The sequence below is a fragment of the Crinia signifera genome, chromosome 5, assembly GCF_055691185.1.
Source record: "Crinia signifera chromosome 5, ASM5569118v1, whole genome shotgun sequence".
In the NCBI taxonomy this organism is placed as follows: domain Eukaryota; kingdom Metazoa; phylum Chordata; class Amphibia; order Anura; family Myobatrachidae; genus Crinia; species Crinia signifera.
The window spans coordinates 235,784,709-235,804,590 of NC_139221.1; the positions used below are offsets into that span (position 1 = coordinate 235,784,709).

Genomic DNA, 19,882 nt, shown 5'->3' on the forward strand with positions numbered 1-19,882 from the left:
CCATTGCCAGGGGTTCTTGCTCATTGCCAAGGGGTTACTATGCATTGCCAGGGCTTATTGGATGTTGCCAAGGGGTTAATCATTTTTGCCAGGGGTTAATGCTCGTTGCCAAGGGGGGTTAATTTCCGTTGCCAGGGGTTTTAGCTCGTTAATATATGCCCGGCCACCCGCCCATCAGTTGCTGCTGCTGCCCCTGCCTTACCCTGCACACAGTGAGACGCTAGAAGTCATTTTTCACTTCCAGCTTCTGACAGGAAGCACAACTCTGCAGCGTTACCAGGAAGTCGCAGAGCTGTGCTTCCTGTCAGACGCTAGAGGTGAACTATGACTTCTAGCGTCTGTCTCACTGTGTACAGGGGATACCAGGGGCAGGGGCAGCTGGCCGGACACGCAGCGGCACATCAGTGGGGCAGGCCGCGGAGGTCCCGGAACGCCGTTCCTGATGACGTCATTTTGCAAAAGAGCTTCAGGAACGGCGTTTCGGGGCGTTCCGGCACAAAAATAGCCCTGACTTTAGCTTCTGAGTATACGTTGGGAGAAGGTGGACCAGGTTGTTCAGTGATATCATTCGGTTCCCGCTCTGTATAGACAAAATTGAGCTGCATGTATGGAGGATATTGTTAACGACCCGCAGGAGCACACATCATTAATGATATTGAGTGTACACGTTAGACAATATTACTAATGATATCGCTCAGAATGAGTGATATCATTCATTCATAATACAAGATGAGATATGACAATATAATTAAACTCTAATATACGATTCATTGCAATCTGCCAGTTACCAATATGCAATCTATGACCCTTAAAGTTTGAGCTCAACCATAACATGGACAATAAGTCACCATAAAATTTCAGAGTCATTGGTGCTAACATCTGGGAAACTCATCCTGTTATGTAGCAGTAATTTGTCTTTCCCTCATTTTGCTGTCATGCTGTTGTCAAGCTGCTGCAAGCTCTCTGCTGAGTGTTTGCAGCAGAGAGCTTTCTAATACTATACATTAAATTGACGGTTATATCCTTGGATACTCCTTTAGGATAAAAATTTATCTAACCCTTTCTAAAAGTATCAATTGAGTCTGCCATCACAATTTAGAGTATTCCATATCTTAGCTGCCCTAACTGTAAAGAATATCTTCCTTTGCCGGTTGTGAAACATCCTCTCATCTAACCTTTTTGGTTTGACCATGTGTCCTGTGTATAGTCCTTGGAGTCAGAATCGTGGTAATCATTCAAAAGTCACTTACCGGCCCACTGGGGCACTCTGCATCACAGAGTGGCTGCTGGAGATGGTTGGCATGATGTCCCTGTGTCAGTTCCTCACGTGGTTATATGTCATCCGGTGTTGTTTACAAACAGTTCTGGACAAGGGCGCTGCAATGACATCTGCGATCAGCTGACCCCTGCTCACCTATCCAGCAATCCCAGTGAACCCAGGTGTGATCACAGGACAAAGTTAGAACCAGGTAAGAGTACTTCCTGGTTCTGTCCAAATTGCTGCTGCAACAGCAGACCGTGAACATGCACCTTGGAGGATATAAGCAGGTCTCCCACAATCCTCAAGCACCTTGAACAAATGTCTTCATCCTGTGTTTGCTCCAGAGAAACTATCCCAAGGCTCTAGGCTAGGTCTGTGTTACCAGCTATCTGGACTCTCCTGCTGCTTTGCTCCTGGTTATTCACCTGTTGCTATATTGACTCTAGCTATTCTAACTACAGCTTCCATCTGCAAGTCTCTGTGCCTAGTCCAGGTTGAGTCAGTGGAGGCTAGCCTGTACCGTTGGTATCCAGTCCAATATCCTTGCCATATCGGTATTTAGCCCAATATACCTGTACCATCGGTATCCAGTCTGATATCCTTGCTGGATAGTAATTGCCGGGAGATAGCGATGGTGAGGCCCAGTGGCGTAACTAAGTTTTGGGCGCCACCGCCGTTAGGGGGGGCGCCCCCCCCCCCGCCACCACCCCACCGCCAAGCACCCCCAATCCCCCGCCGCCCATGCAACCCCCCCCCCCCAATCCCCTGCAGCCTTACCTATCACGCTGGTCCCGGCGGCTCCGTTCTTCTTCTGCTGAGGACCACCACAAAATGGCCGCCCCCATACAGCAGACAGTTTCAGAGAACTGTTTGCTATATGGGGGTGGCCATTTTGTGGTGGTCCTCAGCAGAAGAACGGAGCCGCCGGGACCAGCGAGATAGGTAAGTCTGCGGGGGATTGGGGGGGGTAACTATAGCACCTCAGCCCCCGGCGCCCCCACATGCACAGCGCCCCCCCCGCGGTGGCTGAGGTGCTATAGTTACGCCACTGGTGAGGCCACGCATCGCTACTGCTATGGCCCCTACACACAGAGCAATGTACAGTAGGTTCATTTTCTAAAATAACTAGTGAGATCGCTTAGAAAATGCCCCTAAATCGCTATATGTGTAGCCCCATTAGACTTGCCAACAATACTATTTTACAAGGAGGTGTCCTCTTGAATCCCCTCTCTGCTAACCTTAGTTATTGTTTTATTTTCAGAAGGCTTTCCTAAACATTAAAATATTATATGCATTATAACTTCAACTGACATTATTATTGGAAAAGCATTAACCTCAGAAGTGGAAAGTAAAAATATATTGATATACTATGCAGGATATTGATATATAGATATATATATATAGACATTGGATGGGCTCTGCACACACTAAATTAACTGATAATAAATAGTGGAGATTTGGTTCATGAATTGATCAATGCATTTAAGCCTGCAGCCCCCGTCAAGGGACCCCACTGTTCTGCAGGACAGTGGGGTCCCTTGACGGGGGCTGCAGGCTTAAATGCATTGATCAATTCATGAACCAAATCTCCACTATTTATTATCAGTTAATTTAGTGTGTGCAGAGCCCATCCAATGTCTGTTTAAACAATGTGGTCACAAGCCATAGGGCACCCCAAAACTAGGAAAGGTGAGTGCCGATGTTAAGTGTATATATTAGATATATATATATATATATATATATATATATATATATATATATATATATATATATATATAGTGGCAATTTGACTAAAATGGGAGTTCTATTGAAGATAGGCTGTTGCCCATAGCAAAAAATCAGATTCTATCTATATCTAGAATCTCATTGGTTGCTATGGGTCAAAATCCCACCTTCAATAGAACTCCCATGTTAGTAAATTTGCCCCATAGTGCTTAGACAGGAAGCTTAAAAAGATTGTTTGGTGTTGGGGGTCAGGGTGACCGATTCTGGGTAAGGTAGCCAGACACTAGGTAAATGACCAGTGTTGCGGGAATGTGTCACTGATGTGACGGTTAGAAATAAAATTGATGACAAATTGGTGAACAAACTACAACCCAGTGGTTCGGCAACAGTCTTTGTGGACATTCATTACTGTATGTGCTGTCTATAGGCTACAGTGCCAGTCAAAGATTGTACAGGGAGCATACATATAAAGTTCTATGTAATATATGTGTTGGCGGCCTTACCGGGGATCACCAGCTGCAGCACACACAGGACACAGGTACACAGAGCTCAGCATATTTATAATACAGACTTAAACTTAATTACTTTATAACCCTTAAATGCAGCCTGCAGAACAGCCACCGGGTTTTTGTACCCCTACTAAGGCTGTTCAGTGCCACACATAGGTCTCTTTAACAATGCTGTCATCCTGTTACCGTAAAAGGAACACCATATGTAATTATTTATGGTACTGCTATTATTTTATATGTTTCACTTCTGAAACCTCCAGCCCTAGGTGCGGGAGTGAATACAGTTTGTTGTTTACAGTTTCCATGGTGATCTGAGAGGGAGTGTGTGGCACCGACTGAGGTGGATGATGTCAGTATGGTGCGACACGCCTTCCCAGACACCAATGGGCTGCACACTATGGTGGTTTCTCTGACAATTGGCCAGAAAATCATAAATTCTGCTAGGGTATGTATGCTTATGAGCACAACTGTATAATTAAAGCTTTAAAATGTGGAAACTGGCAGCCGCCTGATGGTGTATTATTGTGAGTGCCACCATTCTGGATTGTATATCGGGCTCCACGTAATAGAAGTACCTCGGAGGGCACCACAACTCGCAAGTATTGTTGAGGAGTGCTGCTCTGCAAGTGGTGTATATATAGTCCTGTAGCGACCCGACACTCCCTTTATGCATGCAGCTACCCTGGTGTCGTCTGGAGCAGATTTAAAAAAAATAGAAGAAACAAACATTGGTACTCTCTGGAATTTTTCAACGGTGTATTGTAATCAAACCAACTTTTCGGGGCTGGTGCCCCTTTGTCATATTTTATATATATATATATATACATACATACACGGCGGCACTCTCAGACGAAATAACACCAATGACACAACTGTCTAAGTGTCCAACGTTTCAGTGCTGTGTAAACTTTTATCAAGAACAGTGTTCTTGATAAAAGTGCACACTGCACTGAAACGTTGGACACTTGGACACTTAGACAGTTGTGTCATTGGTGTTATTTCGTCTGAGAGTGCCGCAGTGTATGTATGTATGCAGATGTACCCGCCGTTTTGACGGGGACCTATCGGAAGGCACCGGGCAAGTATTACATTGAGGCCAAGGGTGTGCCGGCCAAACGTGGAGTGTATATATATATATATATATATATATATATATATATATATATATATATACATAACGTACAAACGAGTGGTGAACTTGCGGCACTAGCGAGATTGTTACCACTCCAGCTGATGTGAATGCCCTGATGACTGAAAGTCTAATGAGCCAGCACTAAATCCACTTCAGGATTGCAGCCACCTCCAACAATCCCCGGACTTTAGGGAAAAAACCACCTTGGTGGTCCCAGCGGGAGATCGTGTTCTGCGACAGTGCCCCAGAATGCTGGTAGGAGGTTGCCAGGCAGATTGTACAAAAAATCTTGTGGTACCCAACCCACAGTGTTCTTTCACTCGGTATGAGCAACTGTTGCTCTATTGTGGATCAGTTTTTATCTGTTCTTAAATTAAAATTGTTATTTATGCACTATGGAGCGCCCCTCCTGTCTTCTCTTTTGATATATATATATATATATATATATATATGTATGTCATTGCACGAGGCGGTCATGATTAAGGCCACGTTCAGTGGTCGAAACGTCGACCTGACTTTGTTCATGTAAAGTTTCCTGTGGTATGGATTAAAAAACCCTACTGGAAAGATTAAAGCCCTGGTGAGTGCCATTATTTGGATAGATATATATATATATATATACACGGTGTCCCCTGGTTTTTTGGTAATTCCAGCAGGAAGAAAGCGGCACTCACGGATTTAAGGTAATCATAGCTATTTGTTGCACTTTGAAGCTATAAAGACTTCATTACCTTAAATCTGTGAGTGCCACTTTCTACCTTCTGGAATTACCAAAAACCAGGGAACACCAAATATTGCATGATTGTTGGAGAAGGCACCACGGTACTCATACATTCGTCCGGAGTGCAGAGTTATCCAGGAGCTATATATATATATATATATATATATATATATATATATATATGTACATTGGAATCCGCACACAATTCACTGGTTCATCACGGTTGTGCTCACTCCAAGGCACAAGACCATCACATAGAATTTTTGGAAGGAGGGCACTCACCAATTCGAAGATAAAATTTCTATTTATTCAATTCATTAAAATATTGAACCTCAGATAGTCGTCAACGTTTCGGTCCGCATTTCAGACCTTCTTCAGGACAGACATTGCAGCAGCAAGAGATCTTACTCCAACAGAGACCTGTTGGAGTAAGATCTCTTGCTGCTGCAATGTCTGTCCTGAAGAAGGTCTGAAATGCGGACCGATACGTTGACGACTATCTGAGGTTCAATATTTTAATGAATTGAATAAATAGAATTTTATCTGCGAATTGGTGAGTGCCCTCCTTCCAAAAAAATTATATATATATAGATATATATATATATATATCTATATATATATATATAATATCGCCAAGGTCCAGCACAGCCTCTTTGAATGGTACTCCACCGGGTGCCCACTCAGTGGTATCAACAACGCATACAGGGTGGAGCAGCACACCTGTGTAAAAAGATAAAACATAACTTTTATTTGCAGCAGCAACGTTTCAATGCCCTGGCGGTATATATGTAAACAGGAAAATTTAAGTTTTATTGCATAAGAATAACAATATTTATAAAAACAATCTTTTATAAAACAATGTAAAATAATCTTTTCAATGAAGTTGATGCTTGGTTTCCCTACGCATTTTGTCTTGACAACTTCATCAGGGGAAGACTCAAAGCAAATAATTTAGACTCAATGACTCCCTTCAAACAGGTTCTTCATTGATATAAAAATCAGGAAAACCCCCCAAAAATTTAGTGAAAAAAAGATGAAAAACTATAAAAAAAATTCCAAACCAGGATGGTACCAGAACTGTAGTCCCACATGTATTTCCTCAAAACCAAATGTATACAGTTTATATGTAGACAAATATAGATATAGATAATACTTTGCTCAGAATGTTTTTTTATGTTGTACTACATGGGATTTGGTTAAGAAGGCAGCAAGAAATCATAATATTTTCTTTTATGGCTTGTTTTAGTAAACTGGTTTATTGGTTTATTTTTAGAAGGGTTTCACACACTAAAAAGGGCTGTTGGCCGGGATGTAGCAGCATTTTGGATTTGTTGACATTTTGCAATAAGATGACCACCTTTGGGGTTATGTGTAATTGAAGCTTTGATGACTGACCCAAGTCCAGTTTAACAAGATCTTCTACTCAAATTGTTTATATATTAAAAAATAAAAATAAAGAATTGAGAATTTTAAATGAAGGTTTGCTAGATAATGTGCTGTAACTATGGCACTATCCACTTACACCTGTGATGATCTGACTGCAGGCTGCAGTAAACGCATATTTTTGTTCAAGTCAAAACTTGTCCTGCATTCTATGGGTTAATGAAAAGGAGGGGAGAATGAGAGAGGGAAAGGAACCCATGCACTGAGAAGACCGTAATGTCACTGTTTATTATAGGGAAAATATGTTAAATACACAATTTCCTATAAGTGGTATTACAGTATTACAGTACCACTTATCGTCGCGTGGAGGTGCTTCTCAGAGAGTGTTAGAATTCAAAGAAAACAAGAGGAAGGCACTCTCATTTGGGGCACTCTTATGTTAATATTTAGCTTTTATTCATATCAAATAAATGAAGAAAATAAGAATAAAGCACATAAACAACACAAAACACAAATAAAAAAAATAGAATAAAATCACAAATACAAGTACATAGGGCCTAGCACTAGTAAACATTTTGGTGATTGTTAGTCACACAGGTATGTCGCACAATTGCGGGATTTTTTTTAACTTAAATGTAGGGATGGCCATCGACCATCGATGATTTCAAATCATCGATGGTTTATGGCCGATGTCGAATACTTTTGCCAGATGGTTTCCCTACATCGTTGGCAAGGAGGAACCGATGTTTGATGTTTCCTGTTTTTTTTCCAAGGTGCCAGAACACGGAGCATAGCTCTGTCCCCCGAAACCCAGAAGTCCTGCCCCCGAGTTCTGATTGGCCCATGGGCCATTCAGTCATATATAATGGATGACCATCGATAGCTAAAACTATTGATGGTTATCTATCAGCTATCGATAGCTGGGTGTGGAATTGCCATTGATGGGAACCATCGATGGAATCTGCACCGATGGCCATCCCTACTTAAATGCAATGGAGCTATATATTGGTACATTTTTCATTAATTGTAGATCACAGAGATATATCGTGATCTACAAATATCAAAAAATCTACCAATATATAGCTCCATTGCATTTAAGTGAATATTTTTTCCGAAATTGTGTGACATACCTGTGTGACTAACAATCACCGAAAAATTCACTAGAGCTAGGCCATATGTGCTTGTATTTGTGATTTTATTATATGGGTTAATAACAGATAATTTTCTATACAAAGAAAAGGGGCTCTAATTGAATAGCCCCAGGTGTTAAATTCTGAGGATACCACCCATTTCCCTAGTCACTAATTGAATACTGCTCCTATTATCTAACACTTTTATCTGACAATTACTTTTTGTGGAAAGTATCTTTAGCACTTGTATGTATGCCAAAAAAATGGATGTCTACATAGCAATTAATGCTATGAATCCACTTATCTGTTGCTACTTTAAAACAGCTGGGTGTAATCCATACTTGCCAACTCCCCTATAGTGGCTGGGAGGTCTGAAAGTGGTCAACTTTCCAGAATCCTGCCCCAGCACCCACAGAACCACACCACCCCCTGCGGAACTGAATCAAGTCATCGTACCAACGCCCCCCACTCTATAATGCTGGTAATCGCAACATTGTAAAGTAGAGGGAGTGGCCACAATGGCGCATGGTTTCCCCTTCCAGAGTGACATTGCAAGACCTGTACTGCACCAGCACAGATCACAAATACAGATTTGTAAGTGAACGATTGTATTTGCATACAAATCTGAATTATCAACTTATTGCTAAACTAAACTTAATTGCTGAGACCTTCAACATAGACATAGTATACAGTTGTGCTCATAAGGTTACATACCCTAGCAGAATTTGTGATTTTCTGGCATTTGTCAGAGAATATGAATGATAACTCACAAACTTTTCTTTCACTCATGGTTAGTGGTTGGGTGAAGCCATTTATTGTCAAGTAACTGTGTTTACTCTTTTGAAATCATAATGACAACAGAAACTACCCAAATTACCCTGATGAAAAGTTTACATACCCTGGAGATTTTAGCCTGATAACATGCACACAAGTTGACACAAACAGGTTTGAATGGCTACTAAAGGTAACCATCCTCACCTGTGATCTGTTCTCTTGTAATCAGTGTGTTTGTGTGTGTGTGTGTGTGTGTGTGTGTGTGTATAAAAGGTCACTGAGTTTATGGTCTCCTGAAAGACCCTTGCATCTTTCATCCAATGCTGCACTGATGTGTCTGGATTCTGATTCATGGGAAACGCAAAATAATTGTCAAAGGATCTGCTGGAAAAGGTAATTGAACTGTATAAAACAGGAAAGGGATATAAAAATATATCCAAACTATTGAGAATGCTAATCAGCAGTGTTCAAACTCTTATTAAGAAGTGGAAAATGAGGGATTCTGTGGAAACCAAATCACATTCAGGTAGACCAACAAAAATTTCAGCCATTTTTGAGATGCAAAGAAGCTTTGTTGAGTCGCCAGAAGAAAGCCATTACTACACAAAATCCACAAAGCATTCCACTTACAATACTCCAAACAGCACAGAGACAAGCCTCAATACTTCTGGAACAAAGTCATTTGGAGTGATGAGACCAAAATTGAACTTTTTGGCCACAACCATAAATGTTACATTTGCAGAGTCAACAAGACCTATGATGAAAGATTCACCATTTCTACTGTGAAACACGGAGGTGGATCGCTGATGTTTTGGGGATGTGTGAGCTACAAAGGCACTGGCAACTTGTTCAAAATTGAAGGCAAGATAAATGCAGTTTGTTATCAGAAAATACTGGAGGAAAATTTGCACTCATCAGCCCGGAAGCTGAGCATGGGAAGTACTTGGACGTTCCAACATGACAATGATCCAAAACACAAGGTCAAGTCGACCTGTCATTAGCTACAGCAGAATAAAGTGAAGGTTCTGGAGTGGCCATCTCAGTCTCCGGACATCAATATCATTGAGCCACTCTGGGGAGATCTCAAACTTGCAGTTCATGTAAGACAGCCCAAGAATTTACAGGAACTGGAGGCCTTTTGCCAAGAAGAATGGTCAGCTTTATCATCTGAGAAAATAAATAGTAGAAATTCTGCGCTCTTCCCCTACTCTGTGTTGCAGAGTCAATTTGCAAATGTTGCCTGTGTGGCAGCCAATAAATAACAGAGGTAAGGGTATTATTAATTGATCTTTATTGGTTACAATGCTAAGTAACTAAATAATGGACCTGGTGGGGTGACTCAAGGTGCAACCAGACTGTCCATCCTGTGACCAATAAAGATCAATTAATAATACCCTTTCCTCTGTCATTTATTGGCCACCACATAGGCACCATTTACAAATTGACTCTCAGTAGGGGTAGAGCGCAGAATTCCTACTATTTACCTTAACCCTTTAACAGGCTGATCACATGCTCTTTCCGCAGCTAACCCCAAGCATTTCAACTCAGTGCGCAGCTCCACTAACACCCAAATCTGACAAAATAGAGAGCCTCATCCACAACTACCACAAAAGACTTCAAGCTGTCATTGATGGTAAACGGTATTAAGAACTGTGGTATGTAAACTTTTGATCAGGGTCATTTGGGTAGTTTCTGTTGTCATTATGATTTCAAAAGAGTAAACGCAGTTCTTTGACAATAAATGGCTTCACCCAACCACTAACCATGAGTGAAAGAAAAGTTTGGGAGTTATCATTCATATTCTCTGACAAATGGCCAGAAAATCACAAATTCTGCTAGGGTATGTAAACTTATGAGCACAACTGTATAAGACATCAGAATTTCTCTGAAATTTATACATGCAGTTTTCTGTTCCTACAATGTAAATGCTTTATAGGCTGCCTTGTGTTATATTTGAATCTAGTCTTATCCAGTCATGCATATTTCCTGTAGGCTTGGGGCCTAAAAATAAGCTGAAATATCTATTTTAGAGTAAAGTAAATGTGATACTTTGTAACAAATCAGAAAATGTTCCAAACACAAAATGGAACAGGAAGGTAGTTTCTAGGTTATAGTGTTCAAAATGACAAACTGCTTATTTATTATTTATTTACAGTTTCTTATATAGCGCAGCAGATTCCGTTACAGTTTCTTATATAGCGCAGCAGATTCTGTTACAGTTTCTTATATAGCGTAGCAGATTCCGTTACAGTGTCTTATATAGCGCAGCAGATTCCGTTACAGTTTCTTATATAGCGCAGCAGATTCCGTTACAGTTTCTTATATAGCGCAGCAGATTCTGTTACAGTTTCTTATATAGCGCAGCAGATTCTGTTACAGTGTCTTATATAGCGCAGCAGATTCCGTTACAGTTTCTTATATAGCGCAGCAGATTCTGTTACAGTTTCTTATATAGCGCAGCAGATTCCGTTACAGTGTCTTATATAGCGCAGCAGATTCCGTTACAGTTTCTTATATAGCGCAGCAGATTCCGTTACAGTTTCTTATATAGCGCAGCAGATTCTGTTACAGTTTCTTATATAGCGTAGCAGATTCCGTTACAGTGTCTTATATAGCGCAGCAGATTCCGTTACAGTTTCTTATATAGCGCAGCAGATTCCGTTACAGTTTCTTATATAGCGCAGCAGATTCTGTTACAGTTTCTTATATAGCGCAGCAGATTCTGTTACAGTGTCTTATATAGCGCAGCAGATTCCGTTACAGTTTCTTATATAGCGCAGCAGATTCTGTTACAGTTTCTTATATAGCGCAGCAGATTCCGTTACAGTGTCTTATATAGCGCAGCAGATTCCGTTACAGTTTCTTATATAGCGCAGCAGGTTCTGTTACAGTTTCTTATATAGCGCAGCAGATTCCGTTACAGTTTCTTATATAGCGCAGCAGATTCCGTTACAGTTTCTTATATAGCGCAGCAGATTCCGTTACAGTTTCTTATATAGCGCAGCAGATTCCGTTACAGTTTCTTATATAGCGCAGCAGATTCCGTTACAGTTTCTTATATAGCGCAGCAGATTCTGTTACAGTTTCTTATATAGCGCAGCAGATTCCGCTTTACAATTGTTGACAGTGATAAAAAAAAAACTGGGTAACAGCAGACAGACTTGGAGGTAAGAGAGCCCTGCTGCAATTTTACAATCTATAGGGAATATTTAATGCTATAAACCATTAGCAGCTCAGAAATGACATTACCTGTAACCAAATAGTATTCCACTTTTCCCCTCCCGAATAATGTTGGGAAATAATGATACACTAATGGATATATTTATATATATATATAAATGCACTTAATAAGTCACATGTCTTTGTGTCTCCTTTCAGGCCCTGAGGTTATGGCTGAGGATGCGTTTGAAGAGAAGGCCTATTGTAGGGTTCTGTGTCCTGTTTGCCTTTTCTGTGGTGCTAATTAATAGTTTTCCTGCATTGCCTGCAGACACTCGAGAACTTACTGATTTCCAAAAGCAAATTAAACACAGGAAAGTTGCCCGACACAAGTGGTTACGGACTGACACGACAGACTCTATTCCCAGGCAAGTCCAAAATGCTGACCACAGAAGCTGGGAATCTGCACTCCAGAATTACAGGCAAGACATGCACGGATTTATGAATTCCAGTCAGGACTGCAAGAAGAAAAGTCATTTAGGTGCGCTTAGCAAGCAACCACAATGGAAAAGCAATCATTATCAAACCAAAGAGAAGAGGTCCCTGACCAGAAAACATTCCCATTCTGCAACATATACCGCAGGAACTAAACCAAAGGATTTTATAGTGGTAGCCAATATAAATAATATTATGCACAATGACTCTGCAGGGCGTGTTAGTATCTTTGCAGGCAGAGACCTACATAACCTGAAGAAAAGGGATATCTATCTTCCTAAACCTGTTTTGATGAAAATCAATCCTTTACAAAAATCCAACACTAAAATGCAAATCTTTCTTAACTATTCCGCAGTTCTGCCAGATCTGCAACACCAGAAAACAGATGGACGTGTATTTCCATTAGATAGGTTTTTAGCTTTGCCAGAAGCTGACTCTGTAAGGAACGGGGAACCTGCCAGGGAGCAATTGAGTAATAAAGAGGCTCTTATCCAGAATGCTTCAACAAAATCTAAAAGACATATTGTCTCAGACTGCCTGAAGTTTCACCCGGAGCAGCTTAAACCAGCTCATCACAGGGAAAAAGAAGATGTAACAGATAACGCTCTCCCCTGGTTTACATCAGATGACTTGCAAAAGATGAAGTTGTTGTCTGAGGGTGAGGTTATAGCAAAGTCTAGAATTCCTGCGCATGGACAAGTTCTTAAAGTAACTCTGTGCCCAAGCCAGCTGGATGAGCACTGTCATATACAGAACCATTGCACACAAGGATTCTGTGGATTAATTAAAAGACCCAGTGATTTATATGAGGTTCTAGCTTTTCATCTTGACAGGATCCTTGGGTTAAATCGTAGCCTGCCAGTAGTGGCCCGAATATTTGCAAGTGACCTTCTGCCCTATAAGTATACCAATGGGGCTGCAAGGCCAATCGTGTGGTGGGCACCTGACATCAAACACTTAAATGACACAAACAATGACCAGAATTCTCATGAACTGGGCTGGATAGACTATCAGCATATGCTAAAGCACAGGTGTGGGATGGAGGACTCTGGCACTTCCCTAGGTACAACACCCTGTGTGGGCATCAAGCACACAGAATGGGCCAAACTGGCGTTGTTTGATTTTCTCCTGCAGGTATGACAAGTATTAGATATTTAAATAGCCTCTTTTTCTACAAATTTACAGGTATTTACTAATGGCCATCAAAGGTGCCTTATGTAATATTTGAGATGTCATCAATCACATATCAGTCAGGACTGAGACATTGGCCAGTGAACTGTGATGATTTTGTGATGATTATGTAGTAATCAGCCAATCACATTAGTTGCAACACTGATTTGTCCTCTCTGGTTCTCATAGCTCTGTTGAATTCAGGTTAGTCACCCATAGATATAGCTGTTAGTCACCCATAGATAAAGCGGAGTCACCCATAGATGTAACTTATTTAGTCAACCATAGATATAGCTGAATTAATCACCCATAAATAAAGCAGAGTCACCCATAGATGTAGCTGATTTAGTCACCTATAGATATAGGGTGCCGAGTTAGTCACCCATATATAGCTGAGTTAGTCACCCATAGATGTAGCTGATTTAGTCACCTATAGATATAGGGTGCCGAGTTAGGGGGATATTCAATCACCGGCGGGCCCTAGTCAATGCTGTCTTCCCCAACGGCATTGAGCAGGGTATCTCAGCAGAATGAGCCCGACATCACAAACTGTCGGGCTCGTACTGCCAAGAATGGCCGGGAAGTGACGAGCTGCCGGCTGCAGCTCGCCTCTTTCCGGCCGCATCTCGCGGCCACGCCCCCTTCTCGTCCTGCTGCAGGCGGGACATTGAATCCCACCTGCATGTTCTCGGTTGACCTGACTGAGAACGGGACTGGGTCACGGCGGTCAAGCAAGCTCGACTGCCATGACCCCCGCATTGAATACCCCCCTTAGTCACCCATATATATATAGCTGAGTTAGTCACCCATAGATATAGCCGAGTTAGTCACCCATAGATATAGCTGAGTTAGTCACCCATAGATAAAGCGGAGTCACCCATAGATGTAGCCGATTTAGTCACCCATAGATATAGGGTGCCCAGTTAGTCACCCATATATATAGCCGAGTTAGTCACCCATAAATATAGCTGAGTTAGTCACCCATAGATAGATCAGGGTGCAGAACATATTCTCTATATCTGTTTGCCCTAAATAAACACAGGTTTATTGTGCAACACTGTACATACTGTACAATGCTTATACCAGGTGGCAAGATTAAAAAGCTATTTAATATTAATTTAATAATATAATCCGTGTAAGGTGCTCTACATCTGTTTGTCATATCATACATGTGGAGTTCATGTCCAATAATTGGCAATGCTATTGGTACAAATTACAATTTGATGTAGTCTGGCGCCATCTGGTCTGTAGGGAGGAACAAAAGTATGTATCTTCTGATATAAGGACAGTATTTGGATTAACCCCTTCAGTGTTGTTGGTTTTTTTTTATGGAGCGCTCCCCACAGGGTAGATTTATTTATTTGGGAGAGCTCTCCCTAAAAAACCCCCACCGCTGAGTGTCCCGGGGCCGGGCAGCGCTGCTGTGCACTAGATCAGCCGCTTCCTGGCCCTGCCCCTGGTTGCTGGTAAAAAGGCAGGTAACAAGATGGTACTCCTCATGTGCAGTACTACCAATAGGGGCCATCTTGGTTAGCAAATGAAACATCCCTTATGGAACCATCTTGGAGTATGCAAAGTATTGCACTCCTATAGCAAAAAGTGAGATTACCTACATGGCTCCAGGAGATCTATTCATACAATTGTGGGCTCAGGGGGTTATTCTAGTTGACATGCTCCCCTGCATGTTTGCGCAGGGAAGTGATGTTGAGCAACTGCGCATGTTCAGCTGCTTGGTGCAAGCTTGTTTGCCGGCCCGTTTGCACCTAGTATTTTCAGTAGGTTTTGGCTTACAGATATTTCTACAAACTTCCTGTGGAAATGCTGGGTAAGACCTAAGTGTGCTATGTATTGCAATACAAACAAGAAGCACATGGTAGCCATTTAGTTGAATGTTTCCCTCTGGCTGATTCTACTACATGCCTTAGAAAGAGGAGCAGTTGAGGCAATTTTATATTTCTTTTGAAGTCATTATTCTAAGAGCACTGGCAGAGGACTGTGTCAGGTTTTGTAGATCAATGTTCATAGGAAAATACCTCATAGCTCCTTAAGCACATCATTTTACCCAAGCTGCAGATGGGAATTTATACTCCCCTAGGCTGGTTTCACACACTCCGGGTCCTGCCGGACGGCGAAAACCCGTACGGCCAGGAAGCCGTGTAGCACACACTAGTTTATCATGGAGGGGATGGCCACAGCCCGGCAGCCGTCCCTTCCAGTGGTGGGATCCGGCTGCACCCGTGCGGCCGGGCCGTGGCCGTCCCGTGTGAATGGACACAATAGTGTCCATTCACAACAAGTGTGTGCGGCACGGCTCCCTGGCCGTGCGGGATTTCACCGTCCGGCAGGAGCCGGAGTGTGTGAAACCGGCCTTAGTCTATACGCCATACAACGTAAGATGTCTGGCAAAACTGAGATCGTAGTATTCATAACATCCCATTTGCATGGTATACGGTCATTAGGTCGACACTATTAAGGTCAACCACTGAAGGTCGGCACATGAAAAAAGTTGACACGGCAAAGGTCGTCAGGACCAGAAGGTCGACAGGAATTACGCCGACATTGAGAAGGTCGACAGTCAAAAGGTCAACATGGGTTTTTCACATGTTTTTTTACGTCAACATGTGCCGACAGGCTGTATTTCATGCCCTACCATCCACTAGGGCTTGGAGGGAGAATATAATAGTGTGTCGAGCGTAGCAAGTGTACTTTTTTTATTGTCCATGGTTACTGTGTTGACATTCGGGACAACATTTTTTTTAAAGACCCATGTCGACCTTTTGACTGTCGACCTTCCCAATGTCGACACAATGCTTGTGTTGACCTTTTGACACTTTCTACCTTCAGTTGTCGACACAATGTATGTTGGCCTAATTTGGTTGACCCAATGACTCATACCCATTTGCATTGCAGTGCAGTATACTAGAGACACTGGGGTGTGGCTTTAACGGCACAAAAATTGTATTTAAATCCACACAAAGTTGCAGATGATGCAGTGGTACTTGGTGTAACAAAAAGTTATGGCACTTTAGGCCCGATTCAGACCTGATTGTAGGGCTGCAAATTTGCGAATGTGCACGGTACCCTGTACGCATACGTGAGCTGTCTGTATGAATGGGTAGCCATCATTGGCTTCTCGCAGGTTTATCGATACCCTGCTCCCATTTGGGGGCGGTAACCCTGTGTTTGCTGGGAGTACCTCAGACATCCCCAAGCCGTTGGGAGGGAGGGCTGCTGACATTAGCCGCAGCCTCCTTCTCCCTACAGCTGGGTAAGTACTGGCTTACACGTCGCTGCAAAAAGAGATGAAAACCATTCGATGGCTTTACCCTCATGTGCACAGCTGCAAATTAATTTGAAATCAGCACATAGATGGGAATTCACTTGTGCGGGGCAGCGTAAGGCTGCATTTACCTAGGTAGATTGGATAAAGGAAGGGTGGGATATACTGGGTGGGAGAGGATCCAGGGTGGGAGAGGGGCACTGGGTAAAAGGAGGACATATTGGGGAGAGGAACAGAGGAAGAGGGGGGATGCAGGGTGAGAGGGTGCAGGGTGGAAAAGGATACATGCTGTGAGGGGGGTGCAGGGTGGGAGAGAACGCAGGCTGAGAGGGGGGAAGCAGGGAGAGAGGTGGTGCAGGAAGAAAGTTGGCTGCTGGGTAGGAGAATATGCAGGGTCACAGAGCGGTGCAGGGTAGGAGAAAGCATCAGGGAGCAGAGCAGAGCAGGGAGAGGTAGGAGAGATGGTCTCTGGAGGAAGAAGTGCTGCGCTCCAGGGGAAGCAGGGAGGAGATCCAGGCTCCCGCAACAGCAGGGAGGAGAGCCGGGGATGGGGAGCAGCATCCTGTAAATGCAGCAGGCAGACCACTCCAGCCAGATCCTGTTGCACACTTTTTTTTAACAACAAAAACCCACTTGCTGGTCAGTGGAAAGAAGTGCCATTATGCCATACCGCTGCATACCGGCCCACTTTGACCACTTTATATAAGTGCTTTTATGTAGGCTGAAAATCAAACCACATTCAATGTATAGCCTTTGCTTGGTTTGAGATTTACATGAGGAGCTCTTCGGAGAATGTGGAGAAGCTAAAATGGCAGGTTGATGGGCATGTGGAGATGTTTAAGGGGTTTGTGAATGGCATGTCGGGAGGTAGGAGTGGCAATTGTCAGAATATTAGAGCCAGCAAGAGGCATATGGATTTGTTTTAGATTAGCAATGTGGAGCACTGAGCAGGGGCAGGGGCAGGCTGGCTGGATGTGTCTGCTCCCAATTTGGTACAATTTACATTTCTTTGGGGGAGGGGAGGATAGGGGGTGCCAGCTGCCTACAATCCCATGCTGCATGACTGGGAGACAATAAGAAGATGCATACTTGTAGCTTCGGCCCAGTTGATCTACTATACTATGGTGGAGGGAGATGATATCTACTAATCAGTGGCGTAACAATAGCACCGCAGCCCCCGCGGTCGCGGGGAGGCGCAGTGTAAGTGCGGGCACCGGGGGGCTGCGGTGCTATTGTAAGCGGTACGGTGCGGGTGGGAGCTGGGATGCCTGTCAGCGCTGCAGCGGTCCCGGCTCCCATCCTGGCTTCATTCTGATGATGAATGGACCATCATAAAACCATCATAATGTTCTCTGAAACTGTCTGCTGTATGGGGGCGGACATTTTGTGATGGTCCGTTCTTCATATCAGAATGAAGCCAGGACGGGAGACGGGACCACTGCAGCGCTGACAGGCATCCCAGCTCCCATCCACGCCAATGACAGCTGGACTCCCACCCGCATCGCTGACAGCCGGACTCCTGAGTATGTAAGTATACATGTAGTATGTATGTATATGTGGCGGGTGGCGGGGGGAGGGTGGTTGGGAGGGCGCACCAGAAACCTTTGGCAGGGGGGCGCAATTTTTGAAGTTACGCCACTGCTACTAATTTCAGTGGCGGAATGTCTCTGTGCAATAATTGGGGTGCAGTTGAAACTATCTGCCAATAAAAGTTCCAGAGGAAGGCTTTGAGAAGAAGGCTAGAGAAGATGCACAGGACAGAAGAATCCAGAAGGTGTGGGAAGTAACTTGACTGGGTCACCCCATAGATCTGAGGTCTGAGCTTTACAGAATGGAAACAGCCATCTATAGCTTCCTTTTTAGTACCAGATCCCATTTACCACCAACAGTTGGTAATATACCGAGAGGAAAGTTTTTGAGAAGCAGGATAAAATACACAAAAAAATAGTTGGGAAGTATCATCAAATACTTAAGCAGAGAGTAAAAACACACTAAAACAACGCTAATTCCACTGGTGGAACGCATTACATCATTTCTGGAGGAGGTTTTGGAACACAAAACAACAGACTGTGGATCAAAAAAAAGTCTGGAACTGCCGTCTTTTAAAGTATTAAAGCAGAAGTGAAAAGTTTTAGGATCTTAGTGAAATGATATCCTGGAAATCAGAAACTTATTGCTCTTTGTTGAGCTCCAATAGTAGGATCCTTACCCAAATTAATTTATTGTGCTTCTTGTGCTGCTCTGCTTTACCAGGTATCCGGAACTTGTCTGCCACACCATCCAGTGCACATTATTCAACTATTTCTGGTAGAAGTCCAGGTGTCACCCGTCATTCATTACTATGCACTTGTGCTTTTATTGTAACTTAATAAGTGCATTCGTTTTTAACCAATAAGAAAATATACTACTATAATCCCTTGAAATTATCCTGATATATTAGGTGATGGGGGATTGTGAATACAGCATAATAATTTGTTCATTGTGAAGCTTTTCAGTTACTTTGCACCCCATCTGTTTTGGGTAATTGGAATTGCTGATACCAAAAATATTAGTGTGGGAGAGTAAAGGTGGCCATACACATGCAGATTTATCTTCAGATCTGGCTGGTTGGAACACAAACATGGTTATGGATGAGAGCAAATGACAGTTGACCATTTGCTTGGAAATGCTGGAAAACTGACAAACTGTCACTCATCCATAACCATGTTTTTGTTCCAACCAGCCAGATCTGAAGATAAATCTTACTAGTGTATGGGCACCTTTAAATAAGTAATCATTTTAATACATTCACAACTTAGGGTCATAACACATCCACAAACACAAAATATAACAGTTTCAGGGGTCTATACAATCTTTGATTCCAACTGTCAGAACGTCCCAACAGCTGGAACCCCAGCCATTTTTGTGAGGTTCCGAAAGTAATCCAATAATATGCTGATGTGAGGATCACGTCAGTATATAAAGCAGCGCTGGACAATAATTGTTTAAAAATTGACAATATTTAATATAGACAAATATACAAATAAAAACACACTGTATAATAGCAATGGCTAAAAAAGCATAGTAGTACAAAGGGACCTGAGGTACATTTAGTGCCACACACTATGTGGTAAACTTGGGGGCATATGATGTAGCCATGTCTT

General features: G+C 42.7%; 1 protein-coding gene across 2 annotated transcripts in view; it reads left to right on the plus strand.

Moving 5' to 3' along the window:
* Positions 1 to 19,882, plus strand: part of GASK1A (golgi associated kinase 1A) — a 67,487-nt gene that overhangs the window by 11,977 nt on the left and 35,628 nt on the right. For both annotated transcript variants that reach the window (XM_083188671.1, XM_083188672.1), the window contains exon 2: positions 12,014 to 13,423. In XM_083188671.1, the coding sequence (XP_083044797.1) occupies positions 12,014 to 13,423 (1,410 nt within the window). The remainder of the gene's footprint in view (positions 1 to 12,013; positions 13,424 to 19,882) is intronic.